The sequence below is a fragment of the Pyrus communis genome, chromosome 5 (genome assembly GCF_041283825.1).
Source record: "Pyrus communis isolate YQ-2024b chromosome 5, ASM4128382v1, whole genome shotgun sequence".
In the NCBI taxonomy this organism is placed as follows: domain Eukaryota; kingdom Viridiplantae; phylum Streptophyta; class Magnoliopsida; order Rosales; family Rosaceae; genus Pyrus; species Pyrus communis.
The window spans coordinates 16,476,383-16,495,199 of NC_142569.1; the positions used below are offsets into that span (position 1 = coordinate 16,476,383).

General features: G+C 38.1%; 1 protein-coding gene across 4 annotated transcripts; it reads right to left on the minus strand.

The window, feature by feature from the left end:
* Nucleotides 1-1,184: 1,184 nt before the first annotated feature.
* LOC137725576 (E3 ubiquitin-protein ligase UPL3) lies at nucleotides 1,185-11,042 on the minus strand. 4 transcript variants are annotated; one of them, XM_088694620.1, is made up of 19 exons: nucleotides 10,863-11,002; nucleotides 9,764-10,711; nucleotides 9,495-9,605; nucleotides 9,277-9,393; nucleotides 9,012-9,182; nucleotides 8,745-8,906; nucleotides 7,865-8,113; nucleotides 7,667-7,788; nucleotides 6,148-7,579; nucleotides 5,448-5,537; nucleotides 3,803-5,350; nucleotides 3,445-3,666; nucleotides 3,235-3,339; nucleotides 2,655-2,735; nucleotides 2,497-2,565; nucleotides 2,280-2,408; nucleotides 1,950-2,072; nucleotides 1,574-1,830; nucleotides 1,185-1,420 (listed from the first exon to the last, which is right to left on the minus strand). In XM_088694620.1, exons 2-18 carry the CDS (start codon nucleotides 10,628-10,630, stop codon nucleotides 1,765-1,767), a joined length of 5,664 nt encoding a protein of 1,887 aa, XP_088550746.1. In that variant the 5' UTR covers nucleotides 10,631-10,711; nucleotides 10,863-11,002; the 3' UTR covers nucleotides 1,185-1,420; nucleotides 1,574-1,764. The 4 variants fall into 4 exon arrangements, with proteins under 4 accessions (XP_088550746.1, XP_068320405.2, XP_088550747.1 ...); XM_068464304.2 differs by having other exon boundaries at nucleotides 9,764-11,042; XM_088694621.1 differs by having other exon boundaries at nucleotides 1,185-1,439; nucleotides 9,764-11,042.
* Nucleotides 11,043-18,817: the final 7,775 nt, after the last annotated feature.

Here is an 18,817-nt window from a genome sequence, read left to right on the forward strand (position 1 = left end):
CGATTCATAAATATAGAAACTGACCTAATCAGTCAGTCATTCATTCCTTATCTGTTTTAGACTCCTATTGCCCTTCGAAAAGGTAAACGTCTTTGATCTTTCTGTAAGTCAACGTGTTTGTGATATCACTCATATAGGCCGTGTGGTTGCAAATCTTTCCCAAGTTGCTTCTGCTGGAAAAAATTTCCATTTTCTTTTGAAGCGATCTGCTCAAACGCTTTTTTCCAAATTCGAATCTGTTTTCTTCAAACACAAACACATCATGTAAAGCTTTGTTTTTCATCACTTGAAGCTGATCAAGTGGTTCATCTTCTCTGATACATCAACTACAAGTGTTTACCAAAAACACTCACTTTCTTTGGTCGTGAAAAATGCAAAGTACCAGACAGGGAAGATACTTATACATGCTTCTTTGTGCACAATGTATTATCACCAACAGAAAGAGAAAACCATTCAAACTTTTCAACAAATAAACACAATGACAAAGCTATGCACTAGACAAGCACGTACTTAGCACCCGTTTGATAATCATTCACTTTTTTTAAGGTTGCACCTTTAATTTTTTCCGGGTAAAGATAGCAAGATAGTATGTGGAAGAAAATACGGATGAGGAGGGGTGAAGGAAGATGGAAACATGAAGGAGAACGTATGAAACAAAAACTTGAAAGTGAAAAAATTGTTTTTAGTGTTTAATTCAATGTATATTTTCGTTCAATATACATTTTTTCTACATCTCTTCCATCGTCTTTCCTTCACCCTTCATCCTTCATCCCTCATAAAACTTGAAGGTAGCAAAATATTACTCTCTCATTGAAGGTAGTTAACGATTACCTAACCATTTACCTCCACCTTCAACCTTCAACCTTCAACATACTTGGAAGTTTATAAGAGATGCATTCCACTCCAATCCAATCCTTACATCGAACAAGCCCTTAGTCATCACTTTGACATGGGCAGTATGAGAAATTTGGGCTCATACATTTCCCCGAAGGAATAAATATGTAAACGTTGATTCGACGAACCAAACAAGTCACCAGTGGCACCAGTTAGTTTCGGTTTCGATACACCAGCCACTCGATAGTGTCGGAAACGGAAAACATATATATATATTGCCGGCATATTCACAACATGCAAAGGTACATTACTTGAAGGACTGACGAATAATGGAAACGAACTGGAACAAATTTATTTGTAATCAAAATCGGAATGAAATTATAAGGCATATAAATGTTTCAGATGTTTTGTTTCCCTTTCATACATTTTACCACCGTACATGTATATTCTACCACCCTATATGAACGGAAAACAAAAAGGTGAACAAAAATTTCTTTAACAAGATTTCCTATTCATTTACAGTCCTTGGCGGCTCAGACAGCCCTCTCGGAAAACTTGCTACAGTTTAAAATTGCGTCGATCCAACCTGAAATGAACATGATCAACTTCTGAACCAAAATAAGTAAATTCAGAAAAAAAAGCACAAGCATAATGAATAATAATGCGTGAAGAATCAAAATATTTGCGATTTTGGAACCAGGCCAGTGGAGAACGAATGTGCAAACGTAAAGAAACTGACCTCGACAATGTTGATATGTTTAGAACCGCACCAATGACGAGCCGTTATTTGAGTGGATAAGTAGAAATGCCACTTCCAACATCAAAAGTCATCCAAGGCTAAGGCTAATTAATTGCAGACGAAAGTCGGAACAGTCCTAATTGTTTTAATGTAAATAATATACATGGATCGATATGGCTAATCCCAAAATCTCATGACAAATCAAAGGATCCTTGCCCTTCACTGATTGCATACAATAGTTTCTTGAACATAATTTCCTGTTTGAAGCATCGGTCACAGCCCACAATATCAGTAATAATGCCAGTATGACGGAAATTATTTGTTGCAATCAAGAATTTCAAGCACTCCTGCATTAATAAACCGAATATGGTAATACCTTGGTTGAATATGGAGGAAGCTTCAGGTAATTAGCGCATGTCATGACACTGGGCAGGTCATCATCTGCCAACTCTGAAACCCCGGTCCCGTTGATTGCAGCATTATTTGCAGTCGAAGAATGCTGCACCAGAAATTGAATCATTAGCACAATCCCAGTTATGCATGACCATTCTAAACACATGTTATCATTCAATGACTCCCATTGATGCCTAAAAATAGATCGTCAACTATATAGGATATATCACTCGAAACACCCATCTTTTATACTGGCAGAGACACAATCTGTATGTATATCAACAGACCTGCATGTATATCAATTGTACCATACCTTTCTCACAATGGTCAGTTTTGGATTCAGCACCGCCAAACCACCAGGTGGAAGCCGAGGTGCACCAGTAACAAACTGGCAGAAAGCGCGCTGCTGCTCTGGGGTGAACTCACCCATAATCTCAAGCAACTACAAATTTATAAACAAGACCCAAATAAGACCAAAACAGAACCATTCATCCCCAAAGCCCTCCCATCAATATAGAACAAGAACTTACATTAAGTATTGCAGGGCTCTTGGCATTGTATCCATGATCAAACTTTATATGATCAGCAAGGGTATCTGCCTGCAAAATCAGAAGAAAAAAAAATGAAACAAGTTAGCAATGTTCCAATTAAAACAGTGATTTAGTGAAGGGATAAGTAGACAAATTACCTCCCACAACTCTCTACGGCCACAAAGCAGATAGTCCAACTCATGTGGAGTAAATATTTGTAAAGACGATATGTCAAAGACCTGATAGTCACGTAGTAAACAAGAAAGGAATTAATTATTATTCTCTCGAAGTGCACAGAGAAACATACAATTAACTATCACAATCGAAGAACAACCAGGTTTTAAGCTCGAGAGAGGCACTTATAAAATAATTACAAAAAATAAAACTACAGCGAGTACCAGACCAAAAAGTTATTAAACTACAGTGATAGGCCTGGTCCAGCAACCTACTCAATGCCGGGTGAGGTTATTCACTGTTACAGAAGAGTACCCTTTTTAAAATAAATTTCAAATGCCTTCTCCCCTCCACCGCCATCCCCCTCCCCCTAAACCTTCCCAATGCTTGGGTTCACTTGCAGTTGAAATATATAATAAAATAATGCAAATTAATTATAATTGCAGCAGGACATTGAATTAAACAATGATATTTAAAAGCATCTTGGCACATAAAATGCAACATCAAAGATGCAATGAGTTTATTACGAACTCAATAATAATCAGAAAAAAGAAAAAACTGAACCTGATTAAACCCGACTCTAAATGCTTCAATTTGCCTCATTATCCCAGTCTTCACTGTCGCGTCAACAACAAAAGATATATACTCCTCCAAGTTATTGATATCAACCTGGAAGTTAAAAGTATGTTAAAAATGTCATTACAAGCACAACAGCAACCAAAAAAGGTAAATGAAGGCTAAAAAATATAAATAAACCAAGATAATTTTGTTTACATTTTCATCTCCCGGTTTCAACACATAATCTGGATAGCCAGGAAGTGTAAAATCTAAACAGAGGTCATCAACTGATGCTCCACGGAAACGCAATTCAGCAATGGCATCACAATTATCACCATTTGATTCTAAATACAGTTTCCGGCAGACAAGGTTATGTAATTCCTGCAGAGTCTTTCCAAGCTCAGCATCAAAGGAAAGAACATCATGTAAATCAAGCTCCTGAAGGATTGGGAAGAAAGGAAAGAAAATAGGTTTAATTTCTACATCAAAACCGTTTTGATAAAAATATAAATCTAAACCACTTCAATAAAACTATAGGTGAAATAAAAAAGGTTATATTCTTCCACTAGCTTACTTGACCAAGCAAAAGCTTATAAAATGCGGCTGATAGTGGCAAGTCCAATAGCCGCCCATCTTGAAGAGCCTTAGCCATCACACGCCCAACCAACCTAAAGTATTCTATGACCTTTGAAAATTGGCTACCATCAGAAGCAACAGCAGTTGGAGGCCAGGGACGTGGGAACAACCCAAGAGGAGCTTGGACAATGTCACTATTGCTTTTTCCATCTTTATGTTCATCTCCATCAATATCCATTGATGTTTTCTCCATGGAAGAATTTGATCTCCACATGCCCAGTCTAACTCTTTGTAGGTCATGACTTAAAAGCGTGTAAAACTCAAGTGTAGGACCCAAGCCAGTGCCCACTTCACCGAAATATTCTACTTCAAGCACAGATTTTTGGCTGGAATACATCTCCATTACTTTTGCAGCAGAATCCAAAATCCGGTTTCGGGACACACGAACTTTCTGTCGTTGCAATCTCCCAACTCTCACCTCTCGTTCATTTGCACCATGACCACCATCAGCACCCTGCTGCTGCTGAAGACGGTGCAAAGCGCGGGACAATCCAAAAGCCGTTGAATAGAAATACTGTCTCCGAGTCTCAAAAGGAAACAAAAATGGACATGCTTTTGTCAACTGGTAACACCAAGAAGGAAGACTCCCACTGCACAATGCAAGGGCATCTTGAATTTGTCGGGCTAATTTGGGAGTGAGTTTGCTGTTAACAAATTCTTCCGGAAAAACCTTGGCACCAGTTGTACTCAAGTCATCCATATTCAAAACTTTACCCTCAGCAAAACTGTCGGAAACTATCTGAGCTCTTAGGCGAGGTGCAAGCTGATTCAAGCCCTCTAGTACACGGAGTAGTGCCACAATATTGTAAGTAGGATTAGATTTTTCTAAATCACAAGGAAGCTCTCCCTGCAAAATGCTATCCAAAAGTGACATTTGAAGCAATTGGGAGTCAGAGTTGGAATTGGAAGCAGATCCAGATTTGCCAGATTTTGTTGCAGTCGTAGAACTTGCACCTCCAACAGATGCCCTGTCAGCTTGATTGTCTGGCCTCTGGTATGTGATAGTGTAAATATCACTCCACAGCCTGCTACCATCACTGGATACGAAATCACTGCCAGCATACCTTTCATCATCATCCTCATCTTGCACAAGCTGTCTCTGAATAGCCTGATAGATAGTCAGATGCCTATTAAGCTGCTTCCCTCCAGAAGTAAAAATCAACTTAGGAGGATCACTAGAACTGCCAAAAATGGGATGTCCTTGTCGATCTCTGCCTCCCCTGATGCCCCTACTGGCAGATCCAAGCCCAGCCATGGCAGCAGCAGCAAATGACATTGCACCCCTTGAACCATAAGAATTACTACTCCTATGATCGGCAGAATCTGAGCCTCTAACTGTAGCAGCTCTGCTGCTAGAGCCAGGAGCTGGGATAGTGTGGGTGTCACTCGTGGCGGAAGCTACAGTAGCATCCTCAGTTGAGTCTCCCAATTTCACATCATGTACTTTATCCGGCATGCAAACAGGAAGAGAGTCATCTCTTAGAACCTGCAAAAATAACAACAATAGCAAAAGAGTATAATACAAAGTAAGTATCCAATATCTCCTATCCTGGACAATAAAATTAAAGAATCAAGTAACACACATCATGGTCATCATCTTCGTCATCTGAGATATCATCATCTTCAATGACCAATTCATCCATCTCAACAGGCGATATATCCAATTCCTCATCCTACAGAAAAAGATAATCAACGACTGTTCAGACAGAAATATGTAAAAGGAATAAATGGGTGAACCATGCCAGCAATTACCTCCAAATCAAACGAAAAAAAAAAAGAATAAAAGAAAAAAGAACACTAGAAATAGGATATATCCCCAGTGTATTAACCAAAACTCATATAAATGAGATATCTAAGGCATTAAGAGAAAAGTACTTAAAGAGAGAAGGGGAGGCTACATTATAGGGACACCAAAGTTAATGCACTGCCTTACCCCGCATACCATTCTAAATTCCCTTACAAGGATTCAGTTTCACTAAATACCCAATAAACCCTTTGTTTGAATAAATTAGCGGAAAAAGAACAAGACCTCATAATTCCATGACCGTTAGAATTTACGTCTTTAATTTGATAATCAACACGCTAAGGTCGGATGCAAACTGAATCCATAACAGAACCCCAATGCCATATCAGACCCATCAGATAAGCAAAGAAAGAGATTGCATTAGTTAAAAAGTACTACTAGCAGTGTCTGTCAGCATGAACAAAAATAACCCAAAACTGTATAATTCAACACTTATCTCAATAATGATTATGGATGTCATTTCAGTATCAATAACAAACCTCAGAAGTAGTGTCCCCATTTGCAGGCTTCATTTGAACATCTTTATCAAGAGCTGCTCGTCTACGAGCTGCATTTCTCGTTTGAGTTCCTCTTGCTTCCTCCTGAGAAGGCTTCAAAACAGCTTTACCCTTCCCTTTTGATGAGCTTGTGTTCTTCTCTTGTGATGGTTCCCTCCTACCTGTATCTCCTATATTCACAGATGTTCTCGACCGCGTTGAGTGGCGACGAGTGGTGGAAGCAGGATTTGAAGTAGGCAGAGATGAAGCACCAGCACCTGTAGGTGTAGTTCCAGATTCCGAATTTCCAGCAGATGCAGCAGGCTTCTGACCAGATTCACCTCGTTGAACTCGAGGCCAAAGAAACTCTTCTACAGCAGCTAAACTTGCTAATGGATCAATCAGAACGACGTTCGATGAATAGTCTCGGAGGGTCTTTTCTCCTTGTGCACGACAAAGACGCAACTTAAAGGGCTGAGATAATGCACTAAGTCCAGAGGAGAGGCGTGCACTCCCAGTGGATGACCTAGATGAATGACTCAGCACGACAGGAAAACGCTCTAAGGAGGACAAAGCATTTTGGAGCTTCTGAACAAGGACAGTCATCAGTGCTACACTTCCTTCATCAATACTCAAAGGAAGAGCAACAGCAACAAATGACTTAAATCTTTTAAGGGCTTGCTCACGAAGCTTGGGCAAATTAGCTTCCGAAATCCTCTCCTTGGAAAAGTACCCACAAGAAAAATAGTTAAGCAACGCTGCAACAACACCACTACCAATGAACTCAAAAGTGGATACACCATCCCCTTTGCTTAGTTCGGCTAGCATCTCATATACGACACCAGTCAAGTACTCCTCCTTGCTTGTAGAACTATCAACCAAGCGAGACCCAGATGCCTTCGACTTTCCCTTTGCTTTCATTTTTTGGTCATCAACACCGGCATTCAACTTCATGCATAGATTCTTTAAATGTAATAGATCATCTGTAACTCCAATTTCAACAGCCCCAGGATCTGAGGGGAAGTACTTGTCTTTAAAAGCTTTAGCACATGCACTGACAGCAATTCGAAGGCTGGAGCTCACAGTAGGAATCTCCACTGAACTTGGAGGTGAACCAATATTTGCTGAAGCATGACTCCTAGTTTCCTCCAATGAATTTCCATCTGGAATTGGGTTACTGTTGCGTCGTCTATAACGCCTAGACCGTGATGATGTTCCAGAAACAGGATCACTATCCTTTTCAGCAGAAGATACTGGAGCAGGAACTGAAATTGGAGTACTAGGTAAGATAAGTTGATCCACAGCATGAACAACACCTTCTCTCACAAACACCTTGGAGAAAGTATTGGGAAGCTTCTCCATGAGTATCTCAGCAACTTGGAGAGCAGGAACCAAGACGTGTGGATCTTTCCATGCTAAGACACCGGCTAAGAAACTACCGAATGGTTCAATAGTACTAGTTAGTAACTGTAGTGGCATGCTGTCATCATATCAAGAGATCTGATTAATAAATATAGGATACCTTGAAATATTTGTCGAACTTAATAATGACTGTATCATCTCTGCATTGCTGAAGTACATTAATTTCCCAATTACTGAGAGACATTTGTGGCGAACAGGGCCATTAACACTAGAACCATATATCTGTTTGGCAAGTACACAAAATATCAATTATCAAACATAACAAATTAACAAAATCAGCTGAATGCCAAATACTGACCTGTATTAGAACAGGAAGGAGATCCATTCCAAATTGCTGGAGAAGGGAAGGTTGTTCATTCAATAATTTCTCGCGAGCTGAAACCTCAGAACCATTTCCGTTGGTGTCTTCTTGTTTCCCAGAAGCGCTAGCAGATGACTTTTTCACAACAGGACCTTTCATAAATACATTGAAGCTAGACGGAATGGAAATGGTTCCTTGTGGTAAAGGAGGAAGTAGCTCATTTGCCAGATTGACAATCTCAAAGATCTAGCCCGAGTATAAAGAATCAAAAGAATTTAAATATCATCAATAACAATAAATTGCAAGATTTAAAATTGGTAACCACCAAATAAAACACTTTACACTAACAATTCAAAACCCACTTAACAATTCAAACCCAATCAAGTTTGCTGCTTTTTAGCTGTCCGGACAAACTACCCTGTGCAATGGGCAGTCGGACAAATTTTCATTGTTATCTCGAAGTGATTATAAAAGGCCCCATGAAGTTCCATGTGATCTCCATATTACACACTATTCAGTTACAAACCCTGTACCGATGCTCTCTCATGGATGAACTCCATGAAAAACATGCAATTTCCCAACTGAGTCCTACTAAAAAATACCTTTATGACAAGAACATCAACGTGATTTTCAACCCAACTAAAAAAAGGAGCTTGATAACAACACCATCAGTATGATTTTCAACCCCAACTCAAAACAAACTGATTCTATGTCATTAGTTTATAAACGCACACAGAACATATTTAACTTTCAGAACTAATCAATAGCTTACAAATATAAGGTACGAAGATACTCAGAATAAAGAACTCTACGATTTACCCAAACAGCAGAGATAATTAAACGGTGAGGCTAGAATGTAACCAACAAAAAAAATTACCTGCTCTGGTGGCTTACTTAAAGCAGTAGAAACTGTCGTGCTAGAAGAAATTCCAGAACCTGAAAGTACATCTTTAAGAATTCCACTGATCCCAAGAAGAAGTAAAGTTTTAGACCCTAATGGGGAACCACTTGCACAGGTTGATAGTAGTCGAATTAAACCCTGTATGGTTTTTAAGTCAAGGTTTTAGATCCTGATGGGGAACCACGGTCATATGTGGTAAACGTTCAAGTATCAAAATAAAAATAAAAACAAAACTGGACTCACAGTATACGTAGGTGTACTGAGAGTTGATTGGGCACCTCCAGAATTGCTGGTCGAAATAAGGGACGCAGCTTGAGTAACTAGCCCATGGTTGCATAATTCGTCAAGTTTGTCAGGAGATGATGCAAAAGCTTCAGCAATTCGTGTCAGACATACAGAAGCATGCTCCAAAACCTACATAATAACAAAAGGGGTACATTATGCAATGGAAACAAAAACTAAACAGACCTACTGTTTTAACTTAGAAACTCTGAAAAGATGAACTTACCTTTGCATCATGATACTGCAGAAGGTTTGTCAGCAATGGGACAGCTTCCATCACAAAGTCAGCTGCATCTAAAGGAAGTTTCTTGCACATATTCGCAGCAGTTGATAATGCCACACGCTGTAACACACAAACAGTTGACGAAAATCCTATGTAAATAATTAAACCTTACTCAGCATACCTAATCAGGTTACAATGTAAAAAGTTAACTAGTGGATTACCTGGACTCCTGTGGAGAAAAAATCCAGATAAGAAAGCACTGCCATAAGAGCACCGGCTCGAAGACAGGCAGATGGGTGTTCCTGTGATATTTTCTTGAGAGCTTGCAGTGACTGTTTACATCATAACAACCATAGAAATCAGAACAGAGTACTCCAAAAGTACATCTTAAAAATGCACAAAAAACATATAAAAAAAAATTCACAGGAAATACCAATACTTATGTTCTTTAAACAGCCATCAAAATAATAAATGCATAACAAAGGCAAACCTGCTCTGCCAAGTCCATGTACTCAATCGTCAACAACCTTGCACAAAAGCAAGAAACAGCACCATAATGCACCACAGCGGCACAAGATGATGGAAGCACATCACAAAGATGAGTGAGTGCTCTAGCTGCAAGGAGCATAATATCTGGATTGCTCTCATGATTAAGCAACCCCACAAGTACAGGCACGAATGAATCAACCGAAAACGTGCTCAACGACTCCTCAGTTCCAATTGAAAGCATTTCACAGAGCTGCGTCAGAGCTTCCACCTGTTTTCCCTCTTCCCCATCAGCTCTTAACCCAGATAATATCTTCTTCAGCCTCCCGCTCTGGTGCGATGAAGAAGCCGAACCCATAGCCGAAGAAGGAAGCAGGTCATCCAATCCAGCGCCGATCTTCCTAAGAAGCCCCTGAAGGGCACTACTCGCTGAAGTCAAGTTCTGGTGCAAAATCCCAACACCGCCTTCGCTATCATTGTCATCGTCATCGCCAGTTCCTCCACCATCCATATTCAACCCTAGGTTCCTCTCAGCATCCCTCTCTCTTTCCCTCTCCCTCTCCCTCTCCCTATCCCTAATCCTAACCTCATGCTCCTTCTCCTTACCTTTATCCGAGCCATCCTTATCGGAACTCTTGTTGCGGCGGCCACGCGAGCCGGACGATTCGTTCGTGGGGTCCATGGGTGCGGCAGGTGAGGGTTCGTTTTGGGTCCGAGAAGCGCGGGACCGGGTCGTAATCGAAGCGGGGCCAACAGAAGACAATGTAGAAGCAGAAAGACGAGCGCGCTTGGAAGAACGAGTAGTACGACCAGACGAAGAAGAAGGGGCTGCTGAGGTGGCCTCCGCCCGCTTCCGGCTCCGAGTTTCCATACAAGAACCCCAACCCCCGGAAATTCGTTTCACTCGCTCGCCACCGAGCGGCGATCACACCATAGTCGATCCGATTGTCGCCTGCGTCAAATCCGAAAGCCTTAGGAAGATGAAAAGATCGAACCTTTGTCGAATTCAGCTCAGCAGGAGCCCAATCTGAAACCCTAGATTGTTCACTCTGTATATATTAACAAAAACAAAAAATCCTAAAAATGCCCAATTCAAAGAGAACCTGTATTATTCGAGGAAAAAATTGATTGGATTATACAGCGACTCGGATTGAAAATTGAAATTCCAGTTCGATTTTTGGATTAGAGAGACGGACTGAGGACGAGAGTGTGAAAGGGGAAATGGAGGTATGAAACCTAAAAAAGTGACTGGAGAATTAAAAAAGAAAGAGAGGAGACTTTTATAGTTTATACAAATATTCATTTATAATTTATTTATTTTTGAACAAATTTTTTACTTAATAAAATTTTTTCTTAGAAACTAAAATTTTATTTAAACTCATAATTTTACACCCAATTTAAACTTTAAATGTTAATTGTTTATATTATATAATTATAATCAAGTGCAAAATGAAATTATAAATAAAACTAAAATTTATAAATAAACTCATACTTAATAATCCAACTCTACTATCAGAGAACTTCAAGTGTAGTAAGGTCCTATAAGCAATAGGCAACTCAATCTCCTTAAATGAATAGTAATCGCCCAAGTGCATCTCCATTCTAAATTAAATAGCCCAAACAATTCGTATTAAAATATTAGTATTTTTAGTTTATAAAATAATAAAAGACAACTTTATTTTTAATTTCAAACAATAATAAAAGATTGGTTGAAGGTATTTGAAAATATTAAATTGTAGCGTAAAGTGGATGAACATGGTTAGATATTTATAGGAAAAAATTATAATTTATTATATTTTTAATTCCTCTCCACTTGTAAGTGAGAGGTCTTAGGTTCGATTCTCACCAAACATGAATTTGAACAACATTAGTACTAGCTCATTGTGAAGCTAAAGCCATATATCCCTTAGTGTAGCTAATATCAAATGTTTAAAAAAAAAAATTAGTTTTTTTATCATTTTTAATAATTTTTTAATTTTTTAATAATTTAAATTGTGGTTGGTGTCATGATGACGTCAAGCTTGAGTCATATAGGCAAGGCATTGGGCCAGGTGATTGTTGGCTGACTTTTCCATTAGGCTCACCTTGACACACCCCAATCCCAATGTCCGAAGGACAACGGAATGACCACGTACTGGTGAACACCCGATGGTGACGCAAGCTATTTTATGAATGCGTATGCTCTGAACATGTCAGACATTCTCACTTTTAAATTGTTGGAGTTGAATATTATTATACTTTTGTTAAAGTTTGTACTTGAAATTTATATTGTGTAGTTACGCCGAAATTATTATGCATATTTCACATGTCATCGAGATGGGGTGGTGCGTGTTCTTTGGGGCAGACAGCGCATGAGACGCATGGGGGTACCCGAGGTCCCCCCTTAAGTTTTTCGACGTCTGTTTTCCCAAATTCAATCATTGTAGTATAGTTTTATTAATTGGTCCCTTTATGTGCTTAGGTGCGCTTTCGTCTTCCCTAGTTCGAACGGCTCTTTGGTGATTGAGTATCTATGAGTGAACCCCTTCTAAAATGCATGATTTTATTATTAGAAATGCATACATGAAAAACATGATTTTATGACTATGTTTTATGAAACATTTATTTTGTTATCGGATTTACACTTTATAAAATATCATGGTTTATTAAATTTACGTTACAAAGATATTTATGAATATGATTTATGATATGATGTTTGATATAATGTTTGAGCTATTGAGCACCGATAAGATATATTTTGGAAAGATTATGTTTATGATTTTTTGTGCTTACTTAGTGGATATTCATTTATATATGCCTTCGGGCATGCTATGTAGGGCCTTCGGGTGGAAGATTTATATATGCCTTCGGGTGGGCGATGTAAAGCCTTTGGGCGGAAGATTTATATATGCATTCAGGCGAGCGATGTAAGGCCTTCGAGCGGAAGATTTATATATGCCTTCGGGGTGGGCGATGTAGGGCATTCAGGCGGAAGATTTATATATGCCTTCAGGCGGGCGATGTAAAGCCTTAGAGTGGAAGATTTATATATGCCTTCGGGGTGGGCGATGTAGGGCATTCGGGCGGAAGATTTATATATGCCTTCAGGGTGGGCGATGTAGGGCATTCGGCCGGAAGATTTATATAAGCCTTCGGGCGGGTGATGTAGGGCCTACAGGTAGAAGATATATATATGTCTTCGGGCGAGTGATGTAAGGTCTTCGGGCGGGTGATGTAGGGCCTATGGGAAAAAGATTTATAAATATGCCTTCGAGCGTTTGACGTAGGGACTACGGGCGGAAGATTTATATATGCCTTTAGGCGAGTGATGTAGGGCCTTTGGGTGAATGATATCTATATATGCCTTCGAATGGGCGATGTAGGGCCTACATGCGGAAGATTTATATATTCCTTCGGGTGGGCGATGTAAGGCCTTCGGGCGATTGTGATACCACTACTAAGCACACTATATATGATATATGTTTTACGAAGGTTTTATGGCATGCTAAGGTTTTCGGAAAACCTATTACTTATTATACTATATGAGTTTTTCTAAACTGGGGGTTAGTATGTTGAAGAATAATTGTTTTAGTATTACTTATATATAAACTTGGTCCACTTATGTTTTGTTTTGCGCCCCCTCAGAACCTAGGAACGAGGCATTCCCATATCAGTGAATTTGTGTCCTCCCCTCTGTGTATGACATCTTTTGTAATCGCACTTTCTAATATTCCTTCCACTTGTATTTCGAATTAGTAGTATGCTCTGAACATGTCATGCATTATCACTTTTAAATTGTTAGCAGTTGCATATTATTATACTTTTGTTAAGGTTTGTACTTGAATTTTATATTGCGTAGTTATGCGCGAAATTATTATGCATGTTTCATATGTTATCGGCATATGCCTTCATAAAATGGCTTGTGTCACCCTTGAGTGTTGGCCAACACGTGGTCATCTCGTTGTCCTTGGGACACCGGGATCGGGGCGTTTCACACCTTAAGTCCAATTGCCAAAGTGGCCTGGAGTGCTTTGGGGAGGAATGAAAGTGGATTGGGTTGCCTATTCGCAAGGCAATAAGCAACAGTGGAGTTGCTTTCTCATCAAATCCTATCATCAAGTAATTTTTATCTTACGTTCATTCTAACTAAAACTCTAAGACGCTCTAAAAAAAAGAAGCTATTTTTTTACCGATGGATGATGATTTTGAAGTTTTGAATCCTCTAACTAAAATATGAAATGATTTATGCAAGTTTTTCCATTTGATTTCAAAATTTTTTAAGGTTTAGAAACAAAATTAACGCCTTTTCCAAAGCATACTAGTAGATGCATATATGGGATTTAAAATTTTTAATTTTTTTAATCATCTAAGCAAAATCAGCATATGAAGGATTAATTAAAACGTATAAGGGATTAAGTAAAATCAGCAAAAATAAGAATTAAGCATGAAACAAATATGTGAGAGATACTGCTCTATTTATGCATTGAATGTGTTGCATGACACTGATTTTGGGTTTATATTTTTTTAAATGGGTGTGTTTATTATAGAGACTATATATGGGTACATACACCAAGTATCCGGTGAGTCCCTATACTTTAGAGACTCACTTTCTGATAAATTGGAGATTCATTTTGTCTCTATATTTGTTTTATACTCATTTTATATGGTGGTTGTCCCTTTAGGACTCCATTGGAGATGCTCTTCGAGCATCTTCCAAGGAGATGTCAAAATTTTATTTGATTATTGACGTATTTAAATTTTTTTCTTTTTTGAACAAACGATATTATCTACGCTAAAGGGGAAGGGGATGGACTTTGCCTCACAATAGGCTAGCAATAATATGGTTCAAATTCACTGCTGACAAGAATCGAACCTAAGACCTCCCACTTACAAGTGAAGAGGAATACCACTAAACCGTAGTACTAAGTGGCGACCATTTTATTGAATATGGATGTTAATTGACGTGGTTAATTTTTCTTTTTCTTTTTGAATAAACGATATTATCTACATTAAGGGGGAGGGGGAATAGGCTAAGTCTCACAATGGGCTAAATATAATGTGGTTCAAATTCACATTTGGCGATAATTGAACCTAAGACCTCTCACTTAATTGAATATATATGTTAAATTTTCTTTCTTTTCAATAGATGTGTTAAAATTTATTTTATTAATATTTTGGGTCAGACCATTTAAGGAAAAGGATCTCCATTTTTTTCAAAAATGGTAGTTAGTTGTGGATCTACATCATATTGAACTTTAATGATGAAATTGGTACCAGGTGAAATAACTTGTATATAAAAATAATAATATGTTGGACTAACCAGTCAAGCTTGCTAGTCAACTAAGATAGATATGTTAATCAATAAATCAAAGATTAAAAGACCAATTTTAGTTACCAAAAGTTATCCTAGTTAGCAAGCCTTCAGTTTGTTCCGAGTTATTCATGTGTCAAGTGAGCATGATTGTAATCACATACTTATTAAATATTCAAGTGATACATGTAACATGTATATGTATGTGAGGTATGTGACACCATATAGATAACTTTGAACACAAGATGTTTTTGATCGGAAAAACTCACCTCTAGGTTAAAAAACTATGGACTCTCCACTAAGTCCAATCCACTAGCATAATCAAGTTTTATAGAAAGTACCACGCAAAGCTCAATTCCTAGATCTCTATCTATGGAGCAGGTTTACCTTTGTGTAATCTTACCTCACACAAGATGAACTCCTTTCGTCTTCACGAAGTGGCAGCTCCTTTTGAGCTCTTCACCTTGTGGCACCAAGACCAACACACAAACTATGCATATGACGATATGGCTATATGTTATGCATATATGGATTCAGATATCTGGTCAGTTTCTCCAGTCAAACAGTTAAAGGAAGAAATTGACGAGAATCTTAAAATGGGTCAGTTTCAAAGATTTGAAACTAGAAACACTTGATCACAAATTTAATGCAAACCAAATACAATGCAACCCTATTCTTTAATGATTGGGTGTTTAATGCATGAAATAAGGTTTTCCAATTAGGGTTTCATAAATGAAGAACAAAGAGGAAGGTGAAGCCTTAATGCCTTTTTTTTTCTCTCTCTCTCTAGAAATATAATATGAAAACCCCCAAAACCAAAGAACCCTAGATGGGGATCTTAACCCCAAAAGCTTTAGTTTGTTTTTCACCTACCAAGGACACTTGTCGTCCTACAAACTGATCAGAAAAGATTAAGGGATGGGATCTAAATATCATTAGAAAGTTATTAGGAAGCCTATATGGATAAGTCTTAATTTGTGTGCTCAGCTTGCTGGAAATTCGCGTTCAAGCCTGACTAGACAACTAGGCTACTCAGAATGAAGTAGGAATGTCAACGTGAAATGCACATGCATGAACAAACCTTTTGAAGTGAGATGCGTCCCATCCTTGTACATTTTTTCACAGCTGACACAACCCATAAACAAAAAACAGCCTAAAGCTAGATTGAGCATGTGGTACACTTACAATGTTGACAAGGAAAGCCAAACCTAAAAGTCCAGACTTCACAAATGATCCAAACCATCTATTGTTAAAGTTGTACATCACAAATCATCTTTCCAAAATATTAGCAAAATAAAAAATATTTGAGGCATCTAATTGAGTTCAAAGAAAGTAACAAACACTGTATTCTAAGAAACATTGAAATTTCACCGTGGTAATTAAATAGGTAAATAGTCTCAGATTGAATTAAATTTTTACAAAGATGATTTATGAATCGAGACTTATATAATAGATGGTTCAGATCGTTGAAGCTTGATGTAGGATGGATCCCACAACTAATTCATTTTTCTGAAAAGAAAAATAGGGATAGCTTTCCTTAGAGGGCTTGTATATTGGGTCCATAGTTACATTAACTATTAAAAATTAATTAAAGTTTGATCTTAGTTTCCATTTTATTAGTTGTCAATGGGACTTAGGCATTAAAAACTAAGCTATATGCCTACACATTTTGTATGAACAATTTTTTTATTTGTTTTTAAAATGAGAATGAGAGAGGGTGAGAGAGAAAGTGGGCTGGAGTGGGAGGTTTTTGGTTTTTTATTTATTTATTTATTTTAATATTAGATATATCTTAACATTAGCTGCATGCGAGGCTTGAATAAAAAATAGTAAAATTTAGATATGTCAAATTACATTATTGCCATCATTTTTTTTTTATTATTTTTATTATATGTTATAGAAGACAAATAGGTTTTTCACCCTCTTTTGGTTGACAAAGAGGGTTCTATTAATAGGTAATTTAGATTAAAGGCATTTGACACCATCTTTGTTTATTGTAAAAAAAAAGGCAGCTAGAAAGCAAAGAGTCAAATGACTCAGCTGCCACATCATGTATTGTAACGCTTCGTCCCAGATTTTATGGAACGTCGAGGGCAATTTTGTAATTTCACTTTGGTTGGGGTATTTACTTTAAATGTTTGCTTTTTGGTCTTATTTGGTGTGCCACGTGAGGCCTACCTCTATTTTTGGTCCCTGGTTCCCTCTCTCTTTTTCCCTCTCTTTTCCCCCGTAAGGCTCTCTCACTCTCTCTTCTCTCATTTCTCTCATCTCTCTCTAACCTCCCATCTCTAGGAAAGCACACAAACACAACAACAACAACAACTGCTGCACACCACCATCCCCCACCCTCCATGTGAACCCCATGAACCCAGAAACGGCGAGGGGACTCTACCCCAGTTTACCGGCGAGACCGGTGTGTTTGCAGGCATTTTTGGGCCATCTCTGGTCACCTTTTGGCCTCCAAATAGGTCTAATCATATTCCTCTAGTCTTAAGCTTCATTTTGACATATTGTGGGTCTGATTTGGCTAAGAAATGAGGAAGTTATAACCTTTTAAAGTTTACCCAGTTTTCGACGACCTCCGCCACTTTCGAGACATTTTTCAACCAAATCACGGTGAGTTAGCCATCAAGAAAGGTACCATTTTCTTCGTCTTGTCGAGAAGTATGATTTTCATTTTTAATCACACGATTTCGTTGAGTATTGAAGAAGTTATGGAGCTTTGAATATTACCCCAAAATTCAGCCAAAACCCAGTTTCCGATGGGTTTCTGGCGAACAGGGTCAACCCTACCCGTTGACCGTTGACCTAACCCAAATTCGACCTAGAATATTTTTGTTGTTGACTTTTTGTTTACTTTTACAAAATTTGCTTGGGACCCCTCTTAAGGTATTTCGACGTCCTGAATCCGTTTTCGATGTCCATTTTTCCAAATTTAATCGTTTTAGTAAAGTTTTATTAATTGGTCCCTTTAAGTGCTTATGTGCTTTTTTTAGTGGCGTTTCCGTCCTACTTAGTTTGCACGGCTCTTCGACAACAGAGTAAGGTGAGTGGACCCTTTCTAAAATGCATGATTTTATTATTAGAAATACATACATGAAAGCATGATTTTATGACTATGTCTTATGAAATGTTTTTTAGTAAATCAGATTTACGTTTTATGGAATATCATGCTTTATCAGATTTAAGTGCTTTGAAAGATTTATGATTATATACTACAAACATGATTTATGATATGATGTTTGAGCTATTGAGCTTTGATGAGATATATTTTGAAAATATTATGTTTATGATTTTCTGTGCTTATATGTGCCTACGAGCGGAAGATACTTATATATGGCTTCGGCCAGGCGTTTGTAGATGGCTTTAGCCAGAAGATACTTATATATGGCTTTGGCCAGGGGATGTAGTGCTTACAAGCAAAAGATACTTATATATGGCTTCAGCCGGGTGTATGTAGATGGCTTCGGCCAGAAGATATTTATATATGCCTATAGGAAGGTGATGAAGTGCCTTCGGGCAAATGAAGATTTATATATATATGCCTTTGTGATGCTATTAAGCACATTATATATGATATATGTTTTATGGCATGCTAAGGTTTTCGGAAAACCTATTACTTATTATGTTATATGAGTTTTCTAAACTGGGGGTTAGTACGTTGAAGAATAACTGTTTTAGTATTACTTATATATAAACTTGGTCCACTCATGTTTTGTTTTGTGCCCCTTCAAGACTTAGAATTGAGGCGTACAATCCCAGCGTCAA